Source organism: Physeter macrocephalus, chromosome 20, assembly GCF_002837175.3.
Source record: "Physeter macrocephalus isolate SW-GA chromosome 20, ASM283717v5, whole genome shotgun sequence".
Lineage (NCBI taxonomy): Eukaryota > Metazoa > Chordata > Mammalia > Artiodactyla > Physeteridae > Physeter > Physeter macrocephalus.
In genome coordinates, this window is record NC_041233.1 from 52,762,383 (window position 1) to 52,776,362 (window position 13,980).

The window sequence follows — 13,980 nt, forward strand, 5'->3', positions numbered from 1 at the left end:
TCTATTTGTGAGGATTTTTAAATGAAATCTAGCTAAATGTAATATCACAATACCGTTCAATGATTACATGGAACTTTCTCATTTCAAAGAAAAAAGAGGAAAAGGTACTTCTTGATTAAACTAAAAAATTAATTTACTTAACTTTTTTTTTTTTTTTTTTAATAACCAGAGGTCTCTGGTTTAAAAAAAGGAGGGGGACACTTTTGCTACACTATGCAACATATCTTACAAGTATTACCTTGGCCGCCCTGCAAGAGAGGCATTTTTATGCCCATTTTACAGATGAGGAAACGTGAGGTGGAGAGGTTGGTGATTTGCCCATGATCAGAGGCAATAAGTGGCACAGTCGGGATTCAAACCCAGGACTTCCTGACTCTAGAGCCCATAATCAACCCAGCACATTATGCCACCACCTCTCATTAGGTGACAAGCTAAAAGCACTGGAGTAAACAAGCAAAGCCAAATACACCAGATTTGTGCCTAGGTTCTGGAAACAGTAGGCTAGTCACTCATTTTGTGTTGGAGGAGATTGGAACCAGAGCTGAGCAGCCTCCACACAGCATTTCCCAGCGTCCGAGGATGGAGGGCTTTCCTTCCCCTTTCATCACCAGGACAGCAGGATGGCTGCTATTCACTGCTGCCAACGAAAACTCACAGCCATTTTAATCCATAATTAGATATGAAGTGAGCAAGTTCCTCTAGGAACCCAGTCATTTCTCAAATTCCATTCTACGGAAAATAGAAAGGTTTTCTGGTCATCTAACTTTAGGTAACATTGGCTAAATCAGCTAATTAGGTTTCTTTATTGAAAAATTTCTAGAGAGCCGTTAATATGTCAACAGCAAAGTCTCTCTTCAAGTAGGGGCAGGAGGTACAGACATCGGATGCAGTGGTTCCCAGACTCATTTCTATGACGGAACGCTATTTGAGAGCCAGCACTCTGAGGAACATACTTAGAGAAATGCTGGTCTCCTGTGGGTTCACATAAGTCTTTAATCTCTTGGAATGTTGCAGCAAAACTGGCAAAGTTATCTTCCTAGAGACTGGTTCTGGTTCCTTCCGTAGAGAAAGTCGGATCAAGCCACCACTTAATGAAGCAAACTGAGTCCCTACATAGGAGGTAGCAGAGCAGCACAGAGGTGAGAGCCCAGGCTCCGACACCAGGCTACTTGGATTTGAATCCGGACTCCATCACTGACCAGCTTGGGCAAGTTCCTTAACCTTGCAGAACCTTGGTTCCCCCATTACTACAAGGGAAATAACAATAGCACCAACCCCACAGGGTTCCAATGAGGGCTGAATGAGGTAACATATGTAAAGTACTTTGAATGGTGCTTGCACACAGTAAAATCTAAAAACTACCGTTTCTTATTGTTGTTGTTTTCTCCCACTCTTCTCTATGAGTGAACTTCTGTGTTTCAAAGAGGCAGTTAAAATAAATGAATATGACTCTGGTGGCACTTACTTTAGTGTCTGAGCTTTAAAGTCAAACTTGGCTCTGGCAGGTCTCATCTAAACACAGGAAACAATGACAAGTTAAAAATCACAATTTATGTATAATGAAAAGGACACACGTTTTACAAGTTTCCGGAAAGCAAAGCAGAAAAATCCACCCTAACCAGTTTACTCTGGTGTCGAAATCTGGGCAGAAATCTACTTGTCTGACCTTAGCAGAGGACTACATGGATGTTCAATCAGCTATGCCACGTGTGAGGATCTCCCTATGGAGGGGCAGATTTGGGGAAGAGATGGTTAGAAAAGTCCTAAAGTTGAAATGCTGGTCCCCAAGGCTGACACCACTATTTAAAAAACAACAACAACAAAAAACCCAGCCAGGAGTCCTGAGACATTCCTTCTCTACTGCCTTAGTCTTTGAGGAACATGTTCTCTTTGCCTGACTTAAATTATGACCTGCAAGTAAATGAACCCTGAATGACTTCTCACATCACCTCCAACTCCACATATTTCTCAAGGTCTGTGAAATCATCCAGAAAGCCAGATAAAGCGAACCCTGAGCTCATGCTCTTCCTTCAAGGCTTCCATTCTTGTTAGGTAGCCCTCTCCTCCTAGGCCCCCCAAGCCTGGAAGTCATCAATAGCCCCCATCTCCACCTTCTCATCGAGCCTGTCATTAACTCACGCCAACCCTCCCTCCGTCCCTTCCACAACCCCACTCAGGTCTGACCTCTATTTCCCACAGGCACAAAGCTTCCTTTGACTTCAGTTCTCTTCACTCTAATCTACTGTCACTCAGGAGCACAAATAACATTCCTCAAATACCTCTATCACATCTCCTCCTTGCTTTGAAGTTGGCCCAGTCTCTCAACTGTCCCTCAGATCAATTCTCAATTCCTGAGGTGGGTTAAGGCCTTTGGGTCATTTCTCCCCACTCATACCTAACTGCCTTTATCTCCTATGACACTTTTCCTGTCCCAGTCAGGCAAATCTACTTGCTGCACCTTGTCTAGACACCCCTTCTCTGTCTGGAATTTCTTCATCTCCAATTCCAACAAAGAGAGCAAAAGGTTCCCTTTTACTTACCATGTTTATTTGTACATCTTTCTTCCCCACCATTAAAAGTGGGGAATTTTTTTTAAAAAAAGAAAGACAGAGGGGAGAAATCATGAGAGAAAGCAGTTTACGGCTGCCAGTATAATGCTGCCCCAGCCATGAGCAGCTCCAACCTTTTCAACTGCTATAACTTTCTGGTATAGGGAAACAATGTGATAAAATTAAATTACATACTTCCTCTTCAATATTAGAAGGCATGGACAAAGCAGAGGGGAAAAATGGGAGACTCTATGTGAGGAGGAGAAAAATGGTTTTTAGAAGCTTCATCAAGCTTAGTTTTAGATCCTGATCCCTTAGTGAAATGCCCCATATTTCCAGGTTCCTCAGGCTGGGGTCTTCTAGGGGTCTTCTTTAAGGCCATGAATTCTCCACAGGAATTTTTTTTTAAATTTTGCATTTTCATGTGATGTTTCCATCTATCTACCATACATATTAGAAGTCAACTGAATGATGACCTTATAATCAATGTCACAGATTTCAATGCCTGCCTGTGACCAAAGAGCATAATTCAACAGTTGTGAGAAAAGAACAAATGTGGAGTTAATGATAAACGACAAGTTCACAAGAGAATGCCAAATGACCAACGTTTTAAGCACAAAAATTTCAGTGATTCCAATTTTAAAAAGTGGGGGGTGGGTGGGGGCTGGTTGACAGCCAGCTGTAAAGCTGTATGAACTTTAAAAAAATTTATACCAAAATAGCACGATATTCACACTCTGAGCGGCAACTGAGTTCAGGCAAAATTATATCAACCATCAATTAAATTAATAAAACCCAACCATTTGATGAATAGCCAGTGGTGCCTCTGTCACTCAAAAGATAGAGACATGAATACTAATCAGTTCTCAATTAAATTTACAATTATTAAATAAAAATTGTATAGGTGTACAGTTTACTATTTAATTTGTAAATTGGCTTAGGTCACCCCAATTGGGTTGGTGAAATTTTTTTTTCATCAAAGGGAATCCATACATTATTCAAGATTGAGAAACACTGATTCCACTGAACTCTTAAGACATATTATATGAGCCATATTGCCTATACAAAGCATCATCTCCTTCTTGATCTTCCTGAGGCCGAATCTATCTTTTCCTCCTCTGGTTCCCAAGGCATTGTGTTACTTACAACAACAGAGGTAACTGTTCCGAGGGTGCCTCTTCCACTAGACTGCCAGCTTCCCAAGGGCACAGTCTGAGTCCTGTTTCTGTCCCCTCACAGGGTCCTGGGCAAATGAGTGGTCATCCAAATTCTACTGAATGGTACAGAAGTACATCTACATAGCCTGGTGCACCTGGGACTCATTGGTCTGTATTGTCCCATGTCTGTCAGTCGACATCCAGGGCAGTGATTCTCAAAATGTGGTCCCTGAACTGCTCAGAAATGCAAATTCTCAGGCTCCGCCCCGGAATCAGAAACTTGGTGGATGGGGCGCAGCAACCTGTATTTTAACAAGCGTCTAGGGGATTGTGACACACTTAAGTCTGAGAACCTCTGCTCTAGAAGGGAGGCAAGGCAGGTTAGGCAGAGTTTGCCTGCCTCTGTCCATGGTTATTGTGCCCTGGTTGCATTTCACTTGCACATATTATCTACACGTGGGGTAGGCAGCCCTAGGGTGCCTTTGCATGTTCCCATCTTCTCCATCACTCACAACCAGGTAGGCCTGGGAATGAGGATAACCCATCACTAGAGCCTTCAGAACAGGGTGGTATGGTATTCAGGAGCTGGAATGCTGAGGGCTGGCGGTTGTCCTTCACTTGCATCTGAGTAACTCCTGCTAATTTCTGCCTCCTCCTTATTACATTTTATTTTTCTCTGTCACCTTAGAGTCTCTTTCCCCTCCCCAGCTTTCCTTCTTCTAGTCTGGTTCCCCCTTTTCCCTCTCTGTTACAGTCACCTTCTGTTTCTTTAAAAAAGAAAACAAAACCCAAACCATTAGATGAACAGCCAGTGGTGCCTCTGTCACTCAAAAGATAGAGACATGAATATTTAATTGGCTATTACACTGAACGATTATACAACTGTATATACTTTGATGTCACTGCCCCATTTTCCCAATCCTCCCCAAGCCCCAGACACATAGGCTTCCCTGAAAGGAGCTACTCTTCAGCAGGGCTACTTAAGGATCACATGGCAAAACAAACGCTGGTGCAAGATGCAGCATCTGGCCAGCACAAGAATTTCAATGTGTTGACCTTCACGCAGGAGGCCAAGGCCTGGATAAAATCACTTCAAAGGCTTGTACTTCTTTGTTCCTTGTATAATATTGTTTCATAATTTCAGCTGAGCAATGTCAAAATTAAGGCAACAAAGGAAGTCTCTCTCAGAGAGCTCTTACCCTCCATGGCTTACCCTGACTGCAAAACGGTTTGGCTTTCAAAATTCCTCAGTGAGGCTTCAGCTCTACTGAACATTTCAGTCAATTAAATCGTCGTAGGATACCAAGTGGCAGTATTGCATGTAATACAAGTTTCACTAAACCATCTCTTCAAAGAAGAACCTCGTAACTGTCCTTACCATAGCTACTAATGCATATGAACTAAGGTATAGGTTTCTAAGCAAAGTGCACAGGCAACACAGTCTCATGATAAAATGCAGATGGAGAAGACCAGACTCATGAAGGCAGCCGATGCTCTAAGGCATGCATTCAGGTTGTGCGCCAGCAGATCCCGGTCCCGCAGCCAGGCATGCTTGGACATACAGAGCACAGGACATAATGGGAATCATGTCCACCGACCAGCCAGAGAAGAGCCAAAGCAAGCCTAAGGGAAGCCAGGATGACAGATGCTGTTTGGAGAGGTAATTTGGCCTACAGAGGGCAATGCCGAGGGAAGGCAAATATTGCTTTGGGTCAAGCAGCAGATCGAGGTGACCAAAACAGACCTCTGACCCAGATTTCCTTTTTGCTGTATCGTCTATATTGAGGAGGTCCCCAAAGCGCTCATTAGTGATAAATTGATGGTGCGTCGGAATGACGCCCGTGTGGCGTCGAGCTGCAATATCGGCTTCTTCTTGCTCACGCTTAAGTCGTCTCTGGTCCGCTAAAAGTTTCTGCCATGAAATTGCATAAAATGGGCTGTGAATCATCTGGTCCAGGGTATTGGAAAACTGCTAACAAAAACAGCTAAGGAAAAAGGTGCTGGGTCAATAGGGAGGAAACAGATGTGGGAGGGGCTTTATGGCCGCAACTGCAAGCTTCCCGCTGTACCCACCCATGTGCGCTCTGTGTAGGGAGGAGACAGCGCTGCAGGGAGAAACCGGGGGAGCATTGGGACGCGGGGAATGCTGGGTCCCGTACAGTTACGCTGTCTGCAGACTATCTCCCAGCTCAGCCAAAAGCCTCCTGCCTCCTGATACAAGGCGGCCAAGGCCAGGGCATCCGGGGGGTCCGTCTGGGGCATTCACGAGCATGGAGCAAGGTGGGAGGCTGGAAGTGCTATCCTTCCCTCGCTCAGGCAGTGATGAGTTCCCATAGCGGGACCAGGGCTGGCTGATTCCTCCTGCTCAAATCAGGCTATTAAGACTGCTGTGGGCTTTTACTGTGTGGTTCTATGGCAAGCAGGTCATCTTTGTGCTTCCTATTCCTGCTACTTTATGCTCAAGAGAGTAGAGATACCCATTTCAGAAAACGTGGCACCCCTTCTCCTAGGCCAGCCAACCCTTCCTCCGGGTACAACTGTTAGGAGGCCTCAGCACATGCACCAAAGGCTATTTATGTGACTGACAGAAAGCATCACTTACCTTGTACTTCCTACTTAACTATTTCTTCCTTAGGTGAAATGAAACTGAGTTTAAGGGAATGAGGTAGACTGTAAATATAGGAGATAAACTAAGAATAATGGTACCTGGGTTTAGAAGAAATATTCTCTCCTAAATGAAGGAAATAGTCATCTATTTCTATGTTTAAAGGCCTTTTAAAATAATTAAACAACGTTCCATTTAACTAAATGTCTTCATTGCCTACCGAAAGGACCCTATGGAAGAGAATTTTAATGTGTTTTCTTACTCCATACCAATCATACCTTCCTGGGATTAATATTCTTTGCAGGAAAGCATTGATGAGAACTGATCATTCTGAGCATTCTCAATAAAGCATCAGTCTTCTCCCAGCAGGTAATTAAATGCCTTAAGTGACACCTAGCCCCAAAGGACGGTGGGCCCATTTTTCTATCCTTCTCCAGGGTCTACCAGTAATAAAACAATAACTCGTCAAATGGCTGTAGGATTTCCAGTGCTCAGGTAAGTTGTGGTAAAGATTAAATGAGAAAAGACGTGAGAAAGTGCTTTGTGAAGCACAGTAGAGCCCTGGTTTCCAGCTCTGCCTCTGGTACAAGGTAACTGGCTACGTGGCCCGAGGCAAGCCACTGCCCTGTGGCAGTCCACTCCTGGATAAAACAAGGGAATTGCCCAGATGACCACTAATGTCCCTTCCAGGACTGACAGGCTCTTGTTTTCTGAAATGCCATTATCATCAATGTTAATAATAAGCCACTTGCATGGAAAAATGCCAGGACTGGCATTCCCTGAGCTGGGACATGTGAGTTGTTTCTGCAGCAATGGGAATGGACAGATGCAAATGGAGCAGAGCTCCCTGCCCAGTGTGTGAATCTGACCTCAGCAAATCCATCATTCCCGTAGTTTAAACACATAAGCCAAGAAACAGGGATAAAGACCCAAGGATCTGTGAGCCAGCATTAGTCAAGAAACAAGCTGCTCACCCTCTGAACTGCTAAACCAGCAAAGTAAAATCTGCTTCCCACGTGGTAGGCAAGAATTCTATCACAAAACCTTCCGCGTTGGATGCTGGGGTTTATACTCCTGAAATGGAACGTCACCTTCCCTCATCATAGCAGGCCAGGCTTCGATAGGTAGACTCTTGTATCTCAGTGACAGTGACAAAAAGGAGTCTGTTCTGTGGCCAGATGGACATCCGTTGTGAGTTTTTCACCTTGTTACCACAAATAATTCCATCCATCAAATGCTTCCTCCTGTTTCTTTTCACAGACAGGCGCACATGTCTTACTGAGCACTGTCTGTATTGTGCCCGGAGAAGGGCAGAGCTGTGGTTTTATTTGTTCTTTGTCTCTCTAGCTGGCAGCAATGATTGTTACCCTCCAGCTCTCTTCAATGTCAGCCTTACCCTAAATCCTTAAGGAAAATCCCCCTAAGCTCTGAAACCAACTCAACAAAACAGCCCAACGCAGAAAAAGGGCTTCAGACTTTACAGGGAATGGGACAGAGTTGTATACACATGAAGACCTTCCCTTGCTGCCACCAGGTTCAAAGCAATTCTTCCATCTCTTCATTGCAAGAAAACACTCATCAGAGCTTGTTTAAGCTATAGGACCCTTCCTTCCGGGAATGCGAAGTCTAGAAAACACGCCTCGTCATAACACTTCGTCACAACAGCAGCTTGTGATTTTGCCCATTTGGCTGATGTGCAGAACTACCTCTTCCTAAATCCCAAGAGAACGCGTTCCTTTCCCGGCCCCGTCAGTCAGATCACTGCAGTACAGACATTTCAGTAGCTGCAGGACAAGGTCTATAACCTGAAGTTCTGGGGGAAAGGGGTTATCAACGTTTATTGGGGTATCTCTCTTCTTCTGAGTTAAAGGCAACTTCTTCAAACTGTTTTTATAAAATGTATCATGGGCATTATTCTTTTTCAGTTTCCTCTTTCTCCTACTGCACATTTCTCAGTATGAACTGTGCTTTGTGCCAACAGAGGATGGGTTTCCCTGGAGAGTAATAAGGCGGGGGTTAGGGGGAAGGACTCTAGGTTCCCCTTAAGAGGCACTGAATGCAGTGGTGGGCAAACTCTTTCTGAACCTCTCGGGCAGATCTGGCATTTGGAACTTAGCACCTTGGGGAAAATCAGTCCTACTCTTTGGAAAAGTGGACTAAAAGAGGAGTGACTGAGCTCACGTCATATGAAAAGTCACCTGTGAAAATCCCAATGTTTGCTTCTAACTGCTAGGCCATGTCACCTCCCTGAATGTCTACTTCCTTCATATTTTTATCTGCACAAGAGCTAAGAGATTTCAAAGGGGGCGATTACCTCTTTATCATCATGACGTCTTCGAATAAACTCTTCTGTGGATTCCAAGTAATCAGCTGGTATAAAATGCCTTGGTGATTCTGAATCTTCAAAACAACAAAGTAAAGTTAAAACAGGCAAAGATTTAGTGGGAAACCAGATTGGGAAAAGATTTCACGTTTCATCCATGACAAATATCAAGTTTGTACCGTCGTTGTTTGGTGGTCAGTATTCAAATTCTGAAGGAGAAAAACCCAAACGCCCTCTCTCCCGATTTTTGGATTTACTTGTGAACTAGTTTCATACAAAGAAAACTAATCAGAGGCAAAAGGTGAGCAAAGAGAGGACCGTCTTTGAAAAGTGTCCCTATTAAGAGGCGTGCAGGATCTCACAGGGACACACACTGTACACTCACACACACATACACAGGGCCACCGAGAGAGGCTGCCTCTCAAAAAACCTCAGGGTGAATCGGGATTGGTGTGAACTGCAAGGGGTTCAGGAGTTCAAATGAACAAATTTCTCAGATGAGCTAAACGGCCAATTTTTCTTTCGAAACAGAGTTTGGTGGTTAGTCTAAATGACATGGGGGATCTGTTTTTAAAGAAGTGCAGCCACTATGAGCCATGATTAATTGCCAAGCAAAACAAACAGAAAACAAAAGGACGGACCAGAAAATGAGCACCGAGGTCACACGGGAGGAGGGGACAAAGCAAGCAGAGTGGAGAGATGGGTGAGGTGAGACTGGGCAAATACACAGAAGGCCACCTCCGAGGGACGTTCCCAGTTCACTTTGGGGGTTGTTGTTCCTGTCCAGGCTGGGGTCTGAGTACGGCAGAGAGTTCCCGTTACTAAAGGCCGTCAGGCAGACCTCGGGGGCCGCGGGTCTCTCCTGAGGGGGCTCTGAGATCCGGCTCAGCCTGGCCATGGTGTGCCGGGAAGACAGGCGTCTGGGAACCAAGGGCCTCCCCCCGGAGTGGGGCTCGTCCTGATGGGGCTGAGACCCCCTGGGGGGGTCTGGCTTCTGGCCCGAGAAGTCCCCGGGACAAAGCTGTCTGGGGGGATGCTGGAAGGGCTTTTTCAACCGGAAAGGGAGGGGGCTCATTAGGTAGACGTTCCTGAGGAGCGTGCCCTTGTCCCCCCGGGGATCCGGGCGCCAGTCGGGCCGCCGGGAGGTCTGCTGCTCGTGCCTACGGATGGTGGTGAAGCGGGTGGAGGAGGCCGGGCAGGTGCCCTTGCACTTGTTGAGGCGGTGTTTGGGGAAGTCTCCGTGAACGCTGCCGCTGCTGCCCTCTCGGCTGTCGCTGGAGACGTTGGAGCAGCGGTCCAGCTCGTCCGAGCAGGCGGAGAGTGGCTCGGAAGGCACGAGGCCCCTGAAGCCCAAGGTGGGGTCCGCCATCCGGCTACACGCTGGGGAGGCGTAGCTGCCCCCAGGGTTCAGCCCGCCCGCCTCCCTGGGCCGGAGCTTGGTTGACTCCAGGAGGGACTCAGCCGAGCGGGCAGAGGTCAGGCCGCTCCGGGCCAGCATGGGTGTGGGGGACTTGCTCAGCCGGCCGGACAGGTCCAGCGACGGCATGGACCGGGACCGCTGAATCAGCTGCTCGAAAGCTGTGATGCGGGAGGAGACGGTGTGCTTGGGGACGTGCTCCGAGCCTTCCTGGCTGGGGCCCAGCTCGCCCCTGGCCAACGCCAGGCTGCTCCTCTCGAAGTGGGAGGCAAGATCCTTCACACTGGAGGAGGAGACGGACCCCAGGAAGAGGCCGGCCCGGTTGATCTGGTGCATGTCTCGGTAGAGCATGGTGAACTGTGGGCCAGCTTTCCTCAAGAGTGGGCAGGGCCTCCTGGTGCCGGTGCTGTACTCCTGCAGGCTCATGGTGCTGCTTGACCTGCCGTCGTCGTCCCGCCGGGAGCGCACGAGCAGGTTCTCCGCGCTGCCCCCCACTTGCAGGGGGAGGCCTCTTTTGGAATCATTCAGAGGAACCGAGACACAAAGGTTCTCACAGCTCTGAGCCTTTTCCGATGGCAACAGGATGCTCTTCTGATCCTGCAAAAGAGCGCTGGGAGCAGAGAGCCTGGGTTTGAATTTGGAGGGGAGGATTTCCGAAATGCAGGCTTTCGCAGCGGACAGGGGTTTCTTGTGCTTACACCCGGGGCCTAACGCACTGCTAGTGTGAACCGCTCGGCTATGAACTGAAGATGAAGAAATCATGTGAGCATTCCCACCTTTATGATCCACTGGAAAGCATGCAGAATAAAATAAACAGACCCATTAGGTTAAAGCTGAAAGCTGCTACCAAAAAAAAAAAAAAAAAAAAAAAGGAGAGGTAACATGCTCATTTGTCATAAGGGGTTTTTTTGTTTTTTTGTTTTAATTTCCAGTCGACGTCCGGAAGCAAAATAATCTGTGCTGCAAAGCAGGTGCAAAGATGCAAAGAAAAATGGCCACCCTGCTAGAGTTAGGAAAAGCTCAGCTAATTTCTAAGAAAAGGGAATCAGAACAAAAAAGAGAGAGATGCTTCAGGGAGAGCAAGGTTGGGGTTCAAAGGAAGGGAAACTATTCATACCAGAAAGAAAAATGGCCGGTGAGAAACTAGGGGAGGGGACTAGGAGGGCTCAGTGGCCTGGAAATGGATCTCAACAAGTCAAAACTTATCCCAGTAGCTGGAGGTTCACCCTCGCTGCCATTGCCCCAGGAATGGGTGTGGATGGGCGAGAGATATCCTGATAGCCGTGCGGATGGGCGAGAGGCCTGCAGGCTTCGCCCAGTTACCTTTAGTTGAGGCCGAGCTGGATGGCCTCTTGAGCCCACTCAGGCCCTGGAGAGGGATATCTCCTCCTTCCAAGACGCTTTTATAAATCTGCCTCTCATTCTCCAAGCTGGTAAGATCCCCAGGAGCCCCATCTGATTCCCTCTTCACCGCGTGGAAGTTGGAAGAATATACACTGAGAACAATGAAATTTTAAAAGAGAGAAGGAAAAAAAAGAGAGAGTAGGATTTAGTATTTTTAACAGTTTTCTGAAAAGCACATTACCAGCTGAGGACAAGGAAACACACTTCCTGGCATCCCAGCCAAGCACCGTCCCTTCTAAAGGGCATTCTTATTTAGACATAGAGCTCTACAGACAAGGCGGGCCCACAGGTGACCCGGGATGCTCAGGAATCGTGTCTAAACAGCAAGGTGCTCTATTTGAGATGACCGCCTTGTGTTTTAAAAGAATAACTCTGAGAAACACTGCCTGGGGATGGAGGGCAAGAGGGGGGCCAGACAGGAGGAGGTTCTGGGGGCCCACTGGTTGCACACAAGTCGAGGACATGAGTGGAGCTTCTGACATGTTGCCAGCCAGGGTTGGCCATTTCAAGTCCACCACCTGGATTCTTTTTCTGGGTTGTTCCTCACAAGTGCTTTGACCAATGGAGCATTAAAATCAACAATGAAAGGAGGTGGCCCAGCTGCCTTGGGTCTCCAGGAAAATCAGCCCCCAGGTGCAACCGGAAGCTGGGATTCTATGTATTCTTATCCCATCCACTGCTTTCAAAATTTGTATTCAGCACCTTATGACATGTATTATGAGTATAAACTATTGCTTGTTTATATCCTTCATTTATTTTTATCTTGTTGAAAGTCTAGGTATTTTTGCAAGTTACCACAAATCCTTTTTGGAATGAGGTGGGGCACAGAAAAAATTAAGAGCGCTTACTCGCTGAACCCTCCCCCTCCCGATTCCAGTTTTCTATGCCCTCCCCCACCAACACACTGACATGTGGGCACGCTCACACGCGCGTGCACACACACTCAGATCAGTGATGACCCCTTTTCCACAAAAGCACTCAGGCTCCTGCTAGGCTGCTTTTCAGTTCTACCAAATTCCATCTACCGGTATCAATATGGAATTTTTCCAGCTCTAAAGAGGTAAACATCTTGATGAAATTACTTCATCCCAAGAGTTATTATGAATATTATCAAGTGGAAAGAAAAGTTTAAGGAATTACAATAGTGAACACCCATATACCACCCCAACCTAGATTCTACAAGGAACGCTGGGCTGCATTTGCTTCCTCATACATCTGTCCGTCGCTTTCCTTCTATCCATGCATCACCATACAATCATTTTTATACTTCCCGCAGACTCTGGGTCCCCAGAGTTACACACAATGACGGCAACAGCAGCCGTACACCCTGCTTGGTGAGATGGCCTATGTGCGGGGCACCGTGCTAAGTGCCCGATGATCGTTCTCTCTTTAATTCCCACGAACGGTCCTACTTTCCCCATTTTCAGATGAGGACGAAGCACTGGGAGAGTCAGGCACTCATCAAAGCTGGCACAGTCAGTGGACGGGCGGCACTGGAACTTGAACCTTGTCGTCGGGCACCACAGACGGTACTCTCGGCCGCTCTAACATTTCCCTACCACCTAGGAGGCAGCACCTTCCAAGAGCCCAGGCTTGCACAGCATGGGGAAACAGGGCTTAAGAATGCTGGAGCTCCGTGTGCGTCATCACTGCCGAGTGCCACCTGCCACGAATGGACCCCCGGGACAAGCGTATCCAGAGCCAGGAGTCGGAAGTGGAAAAGAGGTGGAAATTCTGTGGTAGGACAGGCAATGTCTCCACCTCAAAGTAGTCAAGTTCCCCGGAGCAATTCCATTGCTTCCAGCACTGGTAACACCCCCTCCCAGTCACCACCACTTCCTGAGCCCTTGCCATGTGCCCGCCACTGCTTTAAGGGCTTCACGTGCTCTATTCAGGGGACTGCCAGGCTCTCAGGGCTCTCCCAGGCCCCTCCTCATTATCTCTGGCCTAGGTCAGGAGAACATTACTGGGAATCTAAGGGGAAAGAAAACCAACCCTCAAAGCTGAGAAAAAAAAGCATGTGAATGATGGGAATTCCCTGGTGGTCCAGTGGTTAGGATTCCACGCTTTCACTGCCGAGGACGCGGGTTCAATCCCTGCTCAGGGAAGATCCTGTGAGCCCAGCGGCATGGCCAAAAAAAAAAAAAGGCATGTGAATGAAGTGAGTCTACATGCAGCCCTCCAGGGTTCGTGTCTCAGAGAGAGGCCTCTGGAAAGGTCGGGATGGGGGAAACACTCTTTATTTGCAGGCGCCCATTAGACTATCTCAGCCACGAGTATGCTCAATAAATATCTGTGGAATGAATAAAAGCTCACATTTTCTGAAAATAAAAATTGGCACATATGATCTGATTAAGGATATGCTTTGATTTGCGAAATTATGTATTTAGAAATTCTTTTTTTTGGCGGTACGCGGGCCTCTCACCGTTGTGGCCTCTCCCGTTGCGGAGCACAGGCTCCGGATGCGCAGGCTCAGCGGCCATGGCTCACGGGCCCAGCCGCTCCGCGGCATGTGGGGTCTTCCC

General features: G+C 47.3%; 1 protein-coding gene across 45 annotated transcripts in view; it reads right to left on the reverse strand.

The window, feature by feature from the left end:
• The window catches only part of SORBS1 (sorbin and SH3 domain containing 1), a 221,161-nt gene that overhangs the window by 27,482 nt on the left and 179,699 nt on the right, over window positions 1-13,980 (reverse strand). For 44 of the 45 annotated variants that reach the window (XR_008616329.1, XM_055081458.1, XM_055081454.1 and 41 more), the window contains 4 exons: window positions 11,375-11,547; window positions 8,626-8,711; window positions 5,451-5,618; window positions 1,466-1,512 (listed from right to left, as the gene is read on the reverse strand). Coding sequence is in view for 44 of the 45 variants with exons in the window: in XM_055081458.1 (XP_054937433.1) it covers window positions 1,466-1,512; window positions 5,451-5,618; window positions 8,626-8,711; window positions 11,375-11,547 (474 nt within the window). In the remaining variant the exon portion in view is untranslated. Of the gene's footprint in view, window positions 1-1,465; window positions 1,513-5,450; window positions 5,619-8,625; window positions 8,712-9,372; window positions 10,840-11,374; window positions 11,548-13,980 lie in introns of all 45 variants that reach the window. The other variant, XM_055081486.1, reaches the window with a different exon arrangement.